We start from the raw sequence: 15,434 nt of genomic DNA on the forward strand, positions 1-15,434 counted from the left end.
GCCCCAGCTACTTACACACTGCTCCGAATCAGCTTTTCCCAGAGTCTAAGTCTGGCCAGGGCCACAGAAGGCCGAGTCCCATGGGTTGTAATCCTACCTGCTTTCTGCACTTGAACATAAAGTCCTCCTCAAGACGGCCTGTGGTCTGCCTCTTGGCAACCAAGAAGCCTGCAGTTGCACAGGAGCCCTGAGACAGGGACTGGAACCCCAAAGGTAGCTCACACCCTGCTCCTGAGCCTGCTGCTCATTTCCTCTATATGATTCCATGTGTAGCACGGTAGTTGCACTGAGGCTTGTGCATGCCAGGCAAGGCCAAGCTGGCTCAAAGAGCAACCAGCCACCTCTGCAAGGGTGTGCCAGGAGCAGGTGGACCAGTCACCAACCTCACTCGCTGATGGACATGGTACATCAGTTCTTCTACCCCAAAAGGTAGGGCTGAGAGGTAGACTGCAGGCTGTCTTGAGGAGGACTTTATGTTCAAGTGCAGAAAGCAGGCAGGATTACCACCCAGGGGACTCGGCCTTCTGTGGCTACAGTGCGACACGAGCCCTGAGGCACGAACTGGTGCCATCTCCCTTATACAGAAATTAACTTAAGATGGATTAAACAGTTCAACGTGCCATCTGCATTTCCTCAGGCCTCTGCTCCATCAGTCATAAGGTGGCAGCCACTCAGCCTGTGGGAACCAGGCTATCACTGCTTCCTTGAGTAGCTGAGGTTCCTGGCTGGCCCACCTGCTCCAGGTGCACCCTTGCAGAGGTGACTGGTTGCTCTTTGAGCCGGCTTGACCTTGCCTGGCATACACAGGCCCCAGCTACTTACACACTGCTCCAAATCAGCTTTTCCCAGAGTCTCAGTCTGGCCAAGACCACAGAAGGCCGAGTCCCCTGGGTGGTAATCCTACCTGCTTTCTGCACTTGAACATAAAGTCCTCCTCAAGACGGCCTGTGGTCCGCCTCTTGGCAACCAACAAGCACGCATTGCCATACGAGGCCTGAGGCACTGACTGGAGCCCCAAAAGCAGCGCACACCCAGCTCCTCAGCCTGCTGCTCATTTCCTCTATATAGTTCCATTTGGAGCACGGTAGTTGCACTGAGGCTTGTGCATGCCAGGCAAGGCCAAGCTGGCTCAAAGAGCAACCAGCCACCTCTGCAAGGGTGTGCCAGGAGAAGGTGGACCAGCCACCAACCTCACTCGCTGATGGACATGGTACATCAGTTCTTCTACTCTAAAGGTAGGGCCGAGAGGTAGACCACGGGCCGTCTTGAGGAGGACTTTATGTTCAACTGCAGAAAGCAGGCAGGATTACCACCCAGGGGACTTGGCCTTCTGTGGCTACAGTGCCACACGAGCCCTGAGGCACCAACTGGTGCCATCTCCCTTATACAAAAATTAACTTAAGATGGATTAAACAGTTCAACATGCAATCTGCTTTTCCTCAGGCCTCTGCTCCATCAGCCATTAGGTGGCAGCCACTCAGGTTGTGGGAACCAGGCCATTCCTGCATTCTTAAGTAGCTGAGGCTGCTGGATGGTGCACTTGCTCCAGGTGCACCCTTGCAGAGGTGGCTGGTTGCTCTTTGAGCCAGCTTGGACTTGCCTGGCATGCACAGGCCCCAACTACTTACACGCTACTCCCAATCAGTTTGTCCCAAAGTCTAAGTCTGTCCAGGGCCATGGAAGGCCGAGGTACCCTGGGTGGTAATCCTGCCCGCTTTCTGCACTTGAACATAAAGTCCTCCTCAAGACGGCCTGTGGTCTGCCTCTTGGCAACCAACAAGCCTGCATTTACATAGGAGCCCTGAGACATGGACTGGAACCCCAAAGGCAGCGCACATCCTGCTCCTGAGCCTGCTGCTCGTTTCCTCTATATGGTTCTATTTGTAGCACGGTTGTTGCACTGTGGCTTGTGCATGCGAGGCAAGGCCAAGCTGGCTCAAAGAGCAACCAGCCACCTCTGCAAGGGTGTGCCAGGAGCAGCTGGAACAGCTACCAACCTCATTTGCTGCCGTTCAGGGTACCTCAGTTTTTCTACCGTAGAGGTAGGGTCCCAGTGCCATCTACTTTTCCTCAGGTCTCAGCTCCATTAGCTGCCAGGCGGCAGCCACTCAGGCTGTGGGAACCTGGCCATCTCGGCTTCCTTGAGTAACCTAGGTTGCTGACTGCTCCACCTGTTCCATGCGCACCCTTCCAGAGATGGCTGGTTCGTCTTTGAGCCAGCTTGGCCTTGCCTAGTATCCACAGATACCAGCTACCCACTCACTCCTCCAAGTCAGCTTGTCCTGTCTTGGTGCGAAATTCCAAGTCTGACCAGGGCCACAGAAGGCCAAGTCCCCAGGGTGGTAATCCTGCCTGCTTTTTACACTGGAACATAAAGTCCTCCTCAAGAAGGCCTGTGGCCCGCCTCTTGGCAACCCACAAGCATGCAGTACCTTACGACCCCTGAGGCACTGACTGGAGCCCCAAAGGCAGCGCACACCCTGCTCCTGAGCCTGCTGCTCGTTTTCTCTACATGGCTCCATTTGTAGCACAGATGTTGCACTGAGGCTTCTGCATGCCGGGAAAGGCCAAGTTGGCTCAAAAAGCAGCCAGCCACTTCTACAAGGTGTCCCAGGAGTCGCTGGATGAGTCACCAACCTCACTCACTGTCGGTCAGGGTACATCAGCTCTTCTACCCTACAGGTAGGGCCCCAGTGCTATCTGCTTTTCCTGAGGACTCTGCTCCATCAGCCATCAGGAGGCAGCCCCTCAGGCTGTACGAACCTGGCCATCCCTGATTCCTTGACTGGGTGAGGTTGCTTGATGGTCCACCTGCTCCAGGCGCACCCTTGCAGAGGTGGCTGGTTGCTCTTTGAGCCAGCTTGGCCTTGCCTGGCATTCACAGGCTCCAGCTACCTACACACAAATACTCCGAGTCAGCTTGTCCCAAATTCTAAGTCTGGCCAGGGCCTCAGAAGGCCGAGTCCCCTGGGTGGTAATCCTGCCTGCTTTCTGCACTTGAACATAAAGCCCTTCTCAAGACGGCCTGTGGTCTACCTCTTGGCAACCACGAACCCTGCAGTTCCATAGCAGACCTGAGACATGGACCCCAAAGGCAGCGCACACCCTGCTCCTGAGCCTGCTGCTCATTTCCTCTATATGGTTTCATTTGTAGCACGGTTGTTTCACTGAGGCTTGTGCATGCCAGGCAAGGCCAAGCTGGCTCAAAGAGCAACCAGCCACCTCTGCAAGTGTGTCCCAGGAGCAGGTGGAACAGCTACCAACCTCATTCGCTGCCATTCAGGGTACCTCAGTTTTTCAACCCTAGCGGTACGGTCCCAGTGCCATCTGCTTTTCCTCAGGTCTCACCTCCATCAGCCGTCAGGTGGCAGCCACTCGGGCTGTGGGAACCTGACCACCCCGACTTGTTTTTTTTGTTTTGTTTTGTTTTTTGTTTTCTTGGGGTTTTTTGTTTTTTCTTTTTGTTTTGTTTTGCATTGTTGTTGTTTTTGCAGCCACAGGAGATTTAGCCAATTCAGATGCCTTGCTCCCCACAATTTGGAACATTCCTTTGGATTTGACCAAGTCAGGAAGAGATGGGAGAAAAATGAAACAACAACAATAAAACCCCAAACACAAACACAGTTCAGCAAAACTAACAAATGCACAATCCATATGATTACTGAGTGTTCTCATGGTAAGGAGAAATTAAAAGCAGCTGGTGGGTAATCTTACATTTTAGTCATCAAGGAAAAATTTTAAGACAAAACTCTAATTCAGCTACTTACCTGGAAATAAGGCTCAGGCTGGTCATAGTTCTCTGCCATCTTAGAAGCTGGAAAAAAACTGACACTCACCTTCCCTGTAAGAAGCAAGCTGAAACTCAGGAAAGGAGGTGCCTGCTCTCCATCGTCATGGAAGCAGGAAAACTTGCCTTCCTTGTTGGAAATGAGTAAAACTTCAGAAAAGAGTTGTACAACAAAATCAACCTTAGATCTCAACCAAATTTTGGGAGATCAGAGGCTCTCTGTTAAGCTCCCCAACCTCAGCAAATTATCCTATTGGTTTGGGCAATAAAGATAGCCCAGGTTGGTATCAAGCAACAATGAGATTTCTCAAAGGTCAGGACCACCTTTGTAATGTCCTTCTCTTTTTTTATCTTTAATGGTATAGTATGTTTTGTCAGGAACTAGGAGTGCAACACCTGCTTTTCTCTGTTTTCCATTTGCTTGAAAGATTTTTTTCCATTCCTTTATTTTTGAGCCTATGTATGGCACTGCATGTGAGATGGGTTTCTTGAAGACGGCGTACTCCAATGGGTATGGTTCTTCATCCAGCTTGCCCCCATGTCTTTCAATTGGAGCATTTAGCCCATTTACATTTAAGGTTAGTAATGGTACATGTGGATTTGATACTGTCATCATGCTGTCAGATGGTTATTTTGCAGACTTGTGTATGTGGTTGGTTTTTAGCATCACTGGTCTGTGTACTTCAGTGCAGTTTTGTAGTGGCTGGTGGTGGTCTTTTCTTTCCCTATTTAGTGCTTCCTTCAGGAGCTCTCATAAGGTACATCTGGTGATACTGAATTCCCTCAGCATTTGCTTGTATGAAAAGGATCTTATTTCTCCTTCACTTATGACGCTTAATTTTGCTGGACATGAAATTCTGGGCTGAAAATTCTTTTCGTCAATAGCAGTTGGTGTAGGTTGGGGTGTGTGCTGCACTCCCGTGTGCTGTCAGGGCAAGTACAGCAAAATCAGGTCTCAGAGGAGAACTCTCTCAAAAGCGAACCCCCAGCGCAGCACAGCTGCTCTACACAAACGTGGCCAGACTTCTTTTTTAAGCAAGTCCCCTTTTTAAAGAGGGGAACTCTCAGATCTGATCTCTGCTGGGCAATCTTGCACATGAGATGTGGCTGGTCTGACCTCAGCATTCCTAAAGTACCAGGATAAAGTGTCTCACGAGGGCAAGTGGACCCTAGAGAGAGCGCTGTCCCTGCCCTCTGGGCTCCACATCACCTGACTTGCTGCTCCACCACTTTGCTTCTCTCCTGGGTGCTCCATCCCAGAGACATGTGAGTCAGCAATCACTTAGTGTGATCAGCCCAGGATGGAGGGTCTGTGCTGTGGGCCCAAGCCAGGGTTCCCTGTCTGGTGATGAGCAGTGGAGGGTGTGTCGTGCATGTGGGAGATGGACTGGCTTATTTGTTGGGTAAACTGCAGCTTATTGGAGGTGTTGTTATGGCACTTAGGATCTTTGCTCCCTTGATATTCTGAGGGTAGCAAGGGCAGTTCCACTGCAGAGGCCATGGCAGAAAGCATTTCAGTGGCTCCTGGAAGCTCTGTCCAGGGAACTGGCAGTTGCTGCTGGCTTGATAGCTCCTGTGTGGGCTGGCTGGAGGCCCAGGCCAGGAAGACCTGCCCATCAAGCAGAGAGTCCGGCCACTTTTCTGTAAGGTTGCTGTGGTATGCTGGGGGTCCTCTCCCATCCCTAATTGCCTCGTATTTTCCAGGGAAGATGATAGCCTGCCCCTTCCTCTGGGAGCTCTATACCACTGAGGTGCGAACCTGTTGCCAATCTGAACACACCTATAAGACGTGGCTGGAGGCAAGTGGAGAAGTTTCACCTAGTCAGGAGGAAGAACAACAGGGACTTGCTCTAAAAAAATGTCTGGCCACGTTTTTGTAGAGCAGCTGAGCTGTGCTGGGGGTTCACTTCAGCCCCTGGTTGCCTCAGACACTCTGAAGCCCTAAGGCTGAAATGGCTGAGTCGCCCCAACAGTAAACAGTCGGGTCCTCCCCCTGGGAGCTCTGACTCAGGGAGGCCTGAGACCTCTGTCAGCCAGAGAACAGCAGTCAAGGTAGCCGGAGACCCTGGTTGAAAGACCTCACTCGCTGACCAGAAATGTGGTTGGTGACTGACGTAAACAAGAGGCTGGCCACATTTTCGTAGCGTGGCTGTGCTGTGCTGTGGTACCTTTTCCAACCCTTGTCAGCTTGGGCTCTCCAAAGCCTGCAGGCCAGAACGGCTAGTCATCCAAACAGCAAAGGAGGTGGCCTACCCCCTCTCTCTGGGAGCTCTGTCTCAGGAACATTTCAAATTTCCATTGGTCAAGGAATGCTGGTGGAGGTAGCTGGAGGCCCCAGTTGGGAGGTCCTGTCCAGTGAGGTGGAACAGGATCAGGGGCCTGCTTACAGAAGCAGTCTGGCCGTGATCTGGTAAAGCAGCTGCGCTGCGCTGCGGGATCTCTTCTGCCCCTTGTCGGGGCAGGCTGGAATGACTAAGTTGCCTGAACAGGAAAGATGGTGGCCTGCCCTGTCTTTTCTCTCAGAGTTTATCTTGTTTGACGGAGCTTAATTTTTAGCCTGTTGATTTTACTGTCTACATTAGACTTGTTCAGAAAGAACCTGATATCTTTTAGGTTAGATATATGAGAATTCACTGTTTTCTGTAAATAAACCTGTTCATGTCTTGTTCTCTGGAAAGAAGTCTCTTTCAGCTATCTGACTTTGGTCACAATCACGTAGAGCAGTAGCCAGTAGCCAGTAGCCAGTCCACAATGACATAATTGAATTTCCATTTCCAGTGTTTCCTTGGTGTGTCTTACATTGTCCAGAACTAAGCATTTTATTCTCAGTTGTCAAAATGCTAAGTTGTCCACTGTACTGAAATACTGTGCTTCCTCAATCAATTTTTTTTTAAGGTGTGCACTTTCATCCAATTCTTCTCAAGTCAGAGTACAGGTAAGCCCTGGCTGCCTCCAGCCACTCTCAGGGAGACCAAAAGCCTTCATACACCCTGAGTTGGGGTACAAAAAAGGGGGCCATGAAAACTGTTCAAAATAAAACAAAATTAAAAAGTATTAAGGCAAAGATTTTAAAAATTTTGCATTATGTAATTTACACGAAAGCAATGCTATCATCTCCCCTGTGTGAACTTGGGAGAGGACTGGGCCATTCTCCTTGGAGAGAAGTGGGGTGGCTTTTAGGAGGGCAAGGGGCTTCCTGAAACAATGCATCTCACAATATTTGGAATGACTACTGAAAAGAAGAACAATGTAAAATCAGAGTCCTCAGCCACATTGTAGAACTTTGGGGGATGCTCGCTCCAACCAACTGCTGTCACCTTCAGCATTCCAGTTTTTAAATCCTAAGTCAAGCCAATAAAAAAAAAAAAAAAATTGAAACAATAAAACAAATAAAGCCATGCCAATCTCATCTTGTTTTCTGCGAAGTTTGGTTTTGTCAAGAAAGGCTGTAACGCAACTAAGTCGCAGTCCACCTAGAAGCATTTGCGGTGGACAATGGAGGGGCCTGACTCATCATACTCCTGCTTGGTGATCCACATCTGCCGGAAGGTGGACAGCGAGGCCAGGATGGAGCCACCGACCCACACGGAGTACTTGCGCTCCGGCGGAGCAATGATCTTGATCTTCATTGTGCTGGGCGCCAGGGCAGTGATCTCCTTCTGCATTCTGTCGGCCATGCCAGGGTACATGGTGGTGCCGCCAGACAGCACTATGTTGCTGTACAGGTCTTTGCGGATGTCCACGTCAGACTTCATGATGGAGTTGAAGGTAGTTTTGTGGATACCACAGGATTCCATGCCCAGAAAGGAAGGATGGAAGAGCGCCTCGGGGCAGCGGAACCGCTCGTTGCCGATGGTGATGACCTGGCCATCGGGCAGCTCGTAGCTCTTCTCTAGGGAGGAGCTGGAGGCCGCTGTGGCCATCTCCTGCTCAAAGTCCAGGGCGACATAGCACAGCTTCTCCTTGATGTCACGTACGATTTCCCGCTCAGCCGTGGTGGTGAAGCTGTAGCCACGCTCCGTGAGGAGCCTCATGAGGTGGTCAGTCAGGTTCCGGCCGGCCAGGTCTACGCACAGGGTGGCAAAGGGGAGGGCATTCCCCTCATAGATGGGCACACTGTGGGTGACCCCGTCACCAGAGTCCATCACGATGCCAGTGGTACGGCCAGAGGTGTACAGGGACAGTGCGGCCTGGATGGCCACGTACATGGCTGGGGTGTTGAAGGTCTCAAACATGATCTGGGTCATCTTCTCTCGGTTGGCCTTGGGGTTGAGGGGGGCCTCGGTCAGCAGGATAGGGTGCTCCTCGGGAGCCACACGCAGCTCGTTGTAGAAGGTGTGGTGCCAGATCTTCTCCATGTCGTCCCAGTTGGTGATGATGCCGCGCTCCATGGGGTACTTCAGGGTCAGGATGCCTCTCTTGCTCTGGGCTTCATTGCCCACATAGGACTCCTTCTGACCCATGCCCCCCATTATGCCCTGGTGCCTGGGGTGCCCCACGATGGAAGGGAAGACAGCCCGGGGGGCATGGTCGCCCGCAAATCCGGCCTTGCACATGCCGGAACCGTTGTCAATGACGAGCACGGTGGTATCATCATCCATGGTGAGCTTATTCAACTGCATAGCCTTTAAAAGATCATCAATCTCTTTTTCCATGCTTTCAATTTCCTCCAAATATTTCTCTTCTCTTAGCTGGCTCTGATGTTTCACCATGTCTAGCTCCAGTCTTAGCATGGCAATTTCTTCCTGCAACGTACTATTTTCATGCAAGAGATCTTTTTCTTTCTTAGGACAAGGAGAAAGCTAAATAAACAAAGGGAACTTTTAATTAGCACTCAATAGAATGACATACATGATTTCTTCTGAAATTAGAAAATAACGTGCATTTGTATAATGAAAGAATCCCCATAGTGGAGATTTAACTGGAAAAAAAATTGGACAAAATTTCAAACCTAATAGAGTGTAAATTCCCAAAAGTTTAAGTATTTATTTAAAGACTATGAAAAATAAATCACTAGAGAATTTTAAAGAATCTCAGAATTTGAAAAGCCTTTCTCTGAGTTACAAAAGAAACCCAGAGGTTAAAGTTCTTTAAGTTCCTTTTACTGAAGAACTTACCGATATTCTACATTTCCAGTATTTTTATACTCAGTTATAAGAGTTACATTTATTCATAATGGTTAAATCTAAGCATTGTACCCTTCCACAATGTACACATCGGCATCTAAGCATTGCACTTCTACATACAACACTGAACTCATTTAAGATCACGATTCTTAAAAGGAGAGGTCAAAAAATATATACAAGATGCAGGATGTTCCCCAGGTCTCCTGATGCTACTTCTAGTGATCCTCCACAAATCACTTCTGGTGTAAATACATAAATACAAAAGAAGCCTTTTATTTCAAAATATGAATGGTAAATAAGATAGAACTTAGAGAGATTTTCTTAGAAATCACGAGATTATTTGCCATTGCAATAACTCTTCTTTCCTCTTTACAATATTTGAAACAGTAGTAAGTGTGAAATAGGGGAAATACACTGAACTATTTCTCTAGGAATAAAATACTTATCAAGAAATTATCACTAAATGTGTATCATGGCATGTCATTGTTTTCAAAGCTCTTTGCATTGAAATGAGAAACTTCTTGGAGCAAACTGTTCCTCTCTGCAAAAGCAAAGATAGTGACATACACAATGTGGCCTCTGACCCAAGTATACACTTCCGACTTTCCTATCAGTGAAAATAATCAATTCACTTCTCTATTAATATTTTTAAAAAACAAACTTAATGTCCAAAAACTGGAAAATGTGTTTTTACTAGCAAAACTTATTTTTGATATTGGAAAGATCATCAATTCTTACAAAAAATATCAAATGCTTCTCCTTTGGACTGATGCCATTGTGAAGGTCACTACTTGACTGCTGCAGGCAAATGGAATTGAATTCAGAACCTGGCTTTATCCTCTATGTACATATGTAGACATATGACAAAGGATATATAGAATATATTCACACATATATATGACTTAAAAATCCTTTATATTTCCAAAATACATCGTTTCTTAAATATATACACATATAAAAACATTTGAAAATAACTAAAGAAAATACCTCAGAATTCATTTTCTTTTCAGCCACTTCCATCTGCTCTTGTTTATTAGTCAGAATCTCATCTTGTGATATTCCAGTGCTCTGTTCTTCAGAAATTTGCTTCTGAGTATCATTTTGTTCGTCACTAGAAGAAATTTTAATTTTCATGAAATACTGGAGGTGTCCCTAAAATGATCTACAGGGTATGATGGCACCATCAGATGTCATTCACACAATGTGTATCTGCACATGAAGCCTAGAAAAGGCAAAGGAGTCTCACATCTGTTAACCCAGCTGCCCCAACCATGTTGGCACCAGGGACTGGTTTTGTGGAAGATAATGTTTCCAGGAACCTGAGGTGGGGGATGGTACCAGGATGATTCAAGCTCATTACATTCATTGTGTACTTTATTTCTACTATTATTCATACATAATGAAATAATTATATAACTCACCAAAATGTAGAATGAGTGGGAGCCTCTGCTTGTTTTCCTGCAACTAGATGGTCCCATCTGGGGGTGACAGGAGATGGTGACAGATCATAAGGCATTAGATTCTCATAAGGAGCGAACCTAAATCCCCTGCATGAGCAGCTTACAACAGGGTTTGAGTCACACTCCTATGACAATCTAATGCCACCGCTGATCCGACAGGAGGAGTAGGAGCTCAGGTGGTAATGCGAGATTTGATAAATGAATTCAGTAAAGTCTGAGAAGTTACAAAATAAATGAATACCAATCAGTAGCACCACTATACACCAACTACGACCAAGCTGAGAGTCCTTATCAAGAATCCAATCCCTTTTACAATGGCTGCAAAAAAGTGTGAAATACCTAGGAATATACTTAATGAAAAAGGTGGGTGATCTCTATAAAGATAACTGGAAAACACCACTGAAGAAAATAATAGATGATGCAAACAAATGAAAATCCATCCTATGTTCATGGACTGAAAGAACTGATATCGTGAAAATGACCATAGTGCCCAAAGCTGTCTACACATTCCATACAATTCCTACCAAAGTACCAATGTCATTCTTCACAGAGTTATTTTAAAATGTTGACATTTATGAAGGACCACAAAAGAGCCTGAAGCAAAAGGAACAAATATGTTGGCATCACATGACCTGACTTCAAATTATACTCTAAGGCCACAGTAACAAAAACAGCGTGGCACTGGTATAAAAGTAGATACATAGATCAATGGAACAGAATAGACAACTCAGAAATAAAGCCACTACAACCAAATGATCTCTGAGCAAGGACACAAAAACATACACTGGAGAAAGTACATGTTATTCAATAAATGGAGCTGGGGAAAAAAGATAGCCACATGTTGAATAATGAAACTGGATCTCTGTCTCTCACCATGTACAAGAATAAATTCAAGATGGATTAAAGGCCTAAACCTAAGACCTGAAAACATTGGCCTAGGCAAAGAATTTATGATGAAGACCCGAAAAGCAAAAGCAACAAAAATGAAAATAAATAAATAAGACCTAATTAAACTAAAAGCTTCAGCACAGCAAAAGAAATAATCATCAGAGTAAACCAACAACCTATACAATGGGAAAAAATATTTGAAAATTATGAATCTAACAAAGGACTAATATCTATAACCTACAAGAAACTCAAACAAATCAACAGGAAAAATACAAAGAATTCCATTAAAAAGTGGCCAAATTACATGAATAGACATTTCTCAAAAGAAGATGTACAAATGGTGAACAAGCATATAAAAACATGCTAAATATCTCTAATCATCAGGGAAATGTACAATAAAACAACAGTGAGATATCACCTCACTGCAGCCACAATGGCCACTTTTAGAAATCATAAAACAACAGATGTTGGTGTGGATGTGGTAAAAAGAGAACAGTTTATACACTGCTGGTGGGAATATAAATTCATACAAATCTATGGAAAACAGTATGGGGAGTTTTCAAAGAACTAAAAAAGTAGATCCTACCATTTTATCCAGCATTCTCATTTCTGGATATCTACACAAAAGAAATCATACTCTCAAAAAGACACCCGCATGCATATGTTTACTGCAGCACAATTCACAATATGCAAAGATACAGAATCAACCAGTGTTCATGAACTGATGAGTGGAATAAAGAAAATGGATATATATATATATCTCACATCACATATATATATCATATATATGTCTGTGTGTATATACCCGAGACTGGGTAATTCATACACATACATACCTGAGACTGGGTCATTCATAAAGGAAAGAGGCTTAATTGATTCACAGTTAGGCATGGCTGGGGAGGCCTCAGGAAACTTAACCATAGCAGAAGATGAAGGGGAAGCAGGCACCTTCTTCATAAGGCCACAGGAGAGAGAGAAGTGAAGGGGAAAGAGACCCTTAAGAAACCATCAGCTCTTCTGAGAACTCACTCACTATCACAAGAACAGCATGGAAGCAACTGACTCCATGATCCAATCACCTCCCACCTGCTCTTTTCTCTCAACACCTGGGAATTACAATTTGACATGAGATTTGCATGGAAACACAAAGGCAAACTACTGGGGGGATATCATTACTTTTAAAATATCTAAACGTCATTATTTATAATTCAAAAATGGCAATTTTTATTAGTTATGATTTTATTTGAAAATAAAATGATCTGGCAAATTTTCTTCACTTTTAACCTATTCAGTCAAAATATGTAAAAAGCTGGATTTGCCAGCAGAAAATTGTAACTACTTTTTAATGAGATAAAAATATGTAACAATATCACAATTACTGTACAGAGAAGAAAGTGAACAAGAAAAGAAAAGGAATTTAAAAACAGAGAATATCACTACCGTATACATACATGAACTGACAAAGACTAAAATCTCCTACTGGAGATTATGTTAGGACTTGAGCAAAAGCTTCTAAAAATACTAAAAACAAAAACAAAACAATTATTTTCAAGAAATAAATTATACACAGAACTCTTCTGGTTAAGATGATGTATCAAAAAAAATCATCCTGAGAGCTATTATTAACCAATCCATCATAACCAAAACTGTAAGTCTATAATTCTGGAATATTAAAAAGTTTCATTTTGAACATAGTTAATGGAAGGCAACTTTTGAACAGAAAATTTCTGGTTAAAGTTGACTCAACTTAGGAAAGAACTGACCTGTAGCCATGGTAACAAGAAGCCACCCAGAGCCAGTTCAAAATCTAGTCAATCCATCAATGACCACTGCCCTTGCTCACCTTGCTCATATCCATGTGAGCAGCTTGCTTCTGAAAGACAGCCCAGCAGCAAGAGCTGCTCCATCAGAATAGACAGTGCCTGACCAGTGTACGTCTTACTAGAGGAAGCAAAAAATTCCAACTCTGACTTTTTATTTCAAATACCGAAGGTCCATAATCCCTTGGAAAGAATTTGTGGTCCATTAAATTTACCACTCTAATAGTTTTTAATATAAAATACTAGTGGTCGGGCGTGGTGGCTCACGCCTGTAATCCCAACACCTTGGGAGGCCGAGGCAGGTGGATTGCCTGAGGTCAGGAGTTCGAGACCAGCGTGACAAACAGGGTGAAACTCCGTCTCCACTAAAAATATAAAAATTAGTCGGGCGTGGTTGTGCGCACCTGTAATCCCAGCTCCTTAGTTAGCTGAGGCAGGAGAATTGCTTGAACCCAGGAGGCGGAGGTTACAGTGAGCCGAGGTCACGCCACTGCACTGCAGCCTGGGTGACAGAGCAAGACTCTGTCTCTAAATAAATAAAATACCAGTAAAGTCTGCAATTCCTCTGACTCATTTTACCATAATTGCAATTATTATGATTACCAGTAAAAGAATAGTGAATAACCACAATATTGGACTTTTCTCCCTAAGTGAAAAAATATTAATATAAACAATGTAGTGTATTATAAAGTGCCAAAAGAATTTTAAAAATGCATATAATCACCTGGCAAAATTGTTAAAATGAACCTTGTCAAACACTTTTTAAGTGAGACTCAATCAAACAACATATCCCGGATAAACTCCACTCGTTCATCCAATAACTATTTACTAGGCAGCTACATCTCATATGCTAGGCCTTTTTCTAGGAAGTGAGGATATGGTAATGAACAATAAAACCCCTATTCATGAGAGTGAGATAAACACACAATAACAACAGACAGGTAAGGCAAAATACACAGTATGTTAGAGGAGAAAAACTAAAGCAGGAAAATGAAATGTTTATGTGTTTGATGGGGAGGGTGGTGGGAAAGTTGGCATGGCCAGAAAAGCCCCTGCTGAGAAAGAGGATTTTTCTTTAATACAAAGAATATTGTATTTGTATATCAAAGACTCTAAAAAGTGATGATGTTAACAGAGTTGATGTCAAGACACAAACAGGTTTGAAGTTAGAGATGATAAACTACTGTTTCACTGAACCTTCCCTTGATTATGTTAGACAGCATCCCTGGTAGGCTCCCAGTTGAATCTTAAGCATGATATGTCCTGGTGATACAATTGTATTTCCTTTCTGCTAGTCCTCGTTCTCTCTCTGTTTCCTTTTCCTTCATTTTCTCCGGACTAGGAATTGTGCCGGTACACGGTTCTTCCTCAGAAAGTGGTTATTCCTTAATGTGTTTCTTTTTATCCTTTTTCTTCTTAGAAAGGGGATTTTAAGTAAAGAACTGAAGAAATGGAAAGCTAGATGAATATCCAGACACAGGGAACTTCTAAGGGCAGACAGAGGTGTGCCTGGAGTCTTTAAGCACTAGGGATAGGTAAGGAATAGCAAGAAGTTCAGTGTGGCTGAAGCAGAGCAAAAGAAGTAAGGAACAGAAGTTTAAGCAGGAGAGGTAACATGCCAGATGGTTTACTGCCTTTTAGTTATTAGGAGGAACTCTGCCACATACTCAAAGAGTGAAATGGGAGGCAATTGGAAGGGCTGGGGTAGAGGAATGATACAATTTGACTTATGTTTTAAATCCATCTACTGAATTAAGAATTGATGAAAGGGGAAGTTTTTAAAAACCGGGACTATCAATTCCCAGTCTATGACACTCATCTAGACTGCAGATGATGGTGGCTCAGATGTCCAAGATGGCTTCGGGATATATTCTTCAGGTAGGCCTGACATTTACTGAGAGATTAGATGTGAGGTGTCAGAGAGAGAGAAAGATGAGTCAAGAATGACACCAAGGTTTTTGGCAGAGCAACTGGAAAAGTTGCCCTTAACCAGGGGAGGAAAGAATACATGAGCTGCAGATTTCAGGAAGGCATCAGGAGCCCAATTTTGCATCTGACAAGTGTGTGATACCCAATAGGTAATCAAATAGAGATGTCAAGTAGGCGGGCTGATAGAGAGATCTGGAATTAAGGAGAGAGACCTGAGCTGGAGACATACATTTGGAAATCACTAGCATATACACAGTAGAAAACGTCATGAGGGGCAAGGCACGGTGGCTCACGCCTGTAATCCCAACACAGACAGACAGATCACCTGAGGTCAGGAGTTTAAGACCAGCCTGGCCAACATGGGGAAACCCTGTCTCTACTAAAAATACAAAAATGAGCCAGGCATGGTGGCGTGCACTTGTAA

At 44.7% G+C, this 15,434-nt stretch overlaps 1 protein-coding gene across 1 annotated transcript in view; it reads right to left on the reverse strand.

Moving 5' to 3' along the window:
- Window positions 1-5,947: 5,947 nt before the first annotated feature.
- POTEE (POTE ankyrin domain family, member E) overlaps window positions 5,948-15,434 on the reverse strand; it is a 32,593-nt gene continuing 23,106 nt past the window's right edge. The window contains 2 exon segments of the mRNA XM_011941724.1: window positions 5,948-8,589; window positions 9,901-10,065. Coding sequence (XP_011797114.1) covers window positions 7,261-8,589; window positions 9,901-10,065 — 1,494 coding nt within the window. The 3' untranslated portion in view covers window positions 5,948-7,260.

Source organism: Colobus angolensis, unplaced genomic scaffold, assembly GCF_000951035.1.
Source record: "Colobus angolensis palliatus isolate OR3802 unplaced genomic scaffold, Cang.pa_1.0 Scaffold20, whole genome shotgun sequence".
NCBI classification, from domain to species: domain Eukaryota; kingdom Metazoa; phylum Chordata; class Mammalia; order Primates; family Cercopithecidae; genus Colobus; species Colobus angolensis.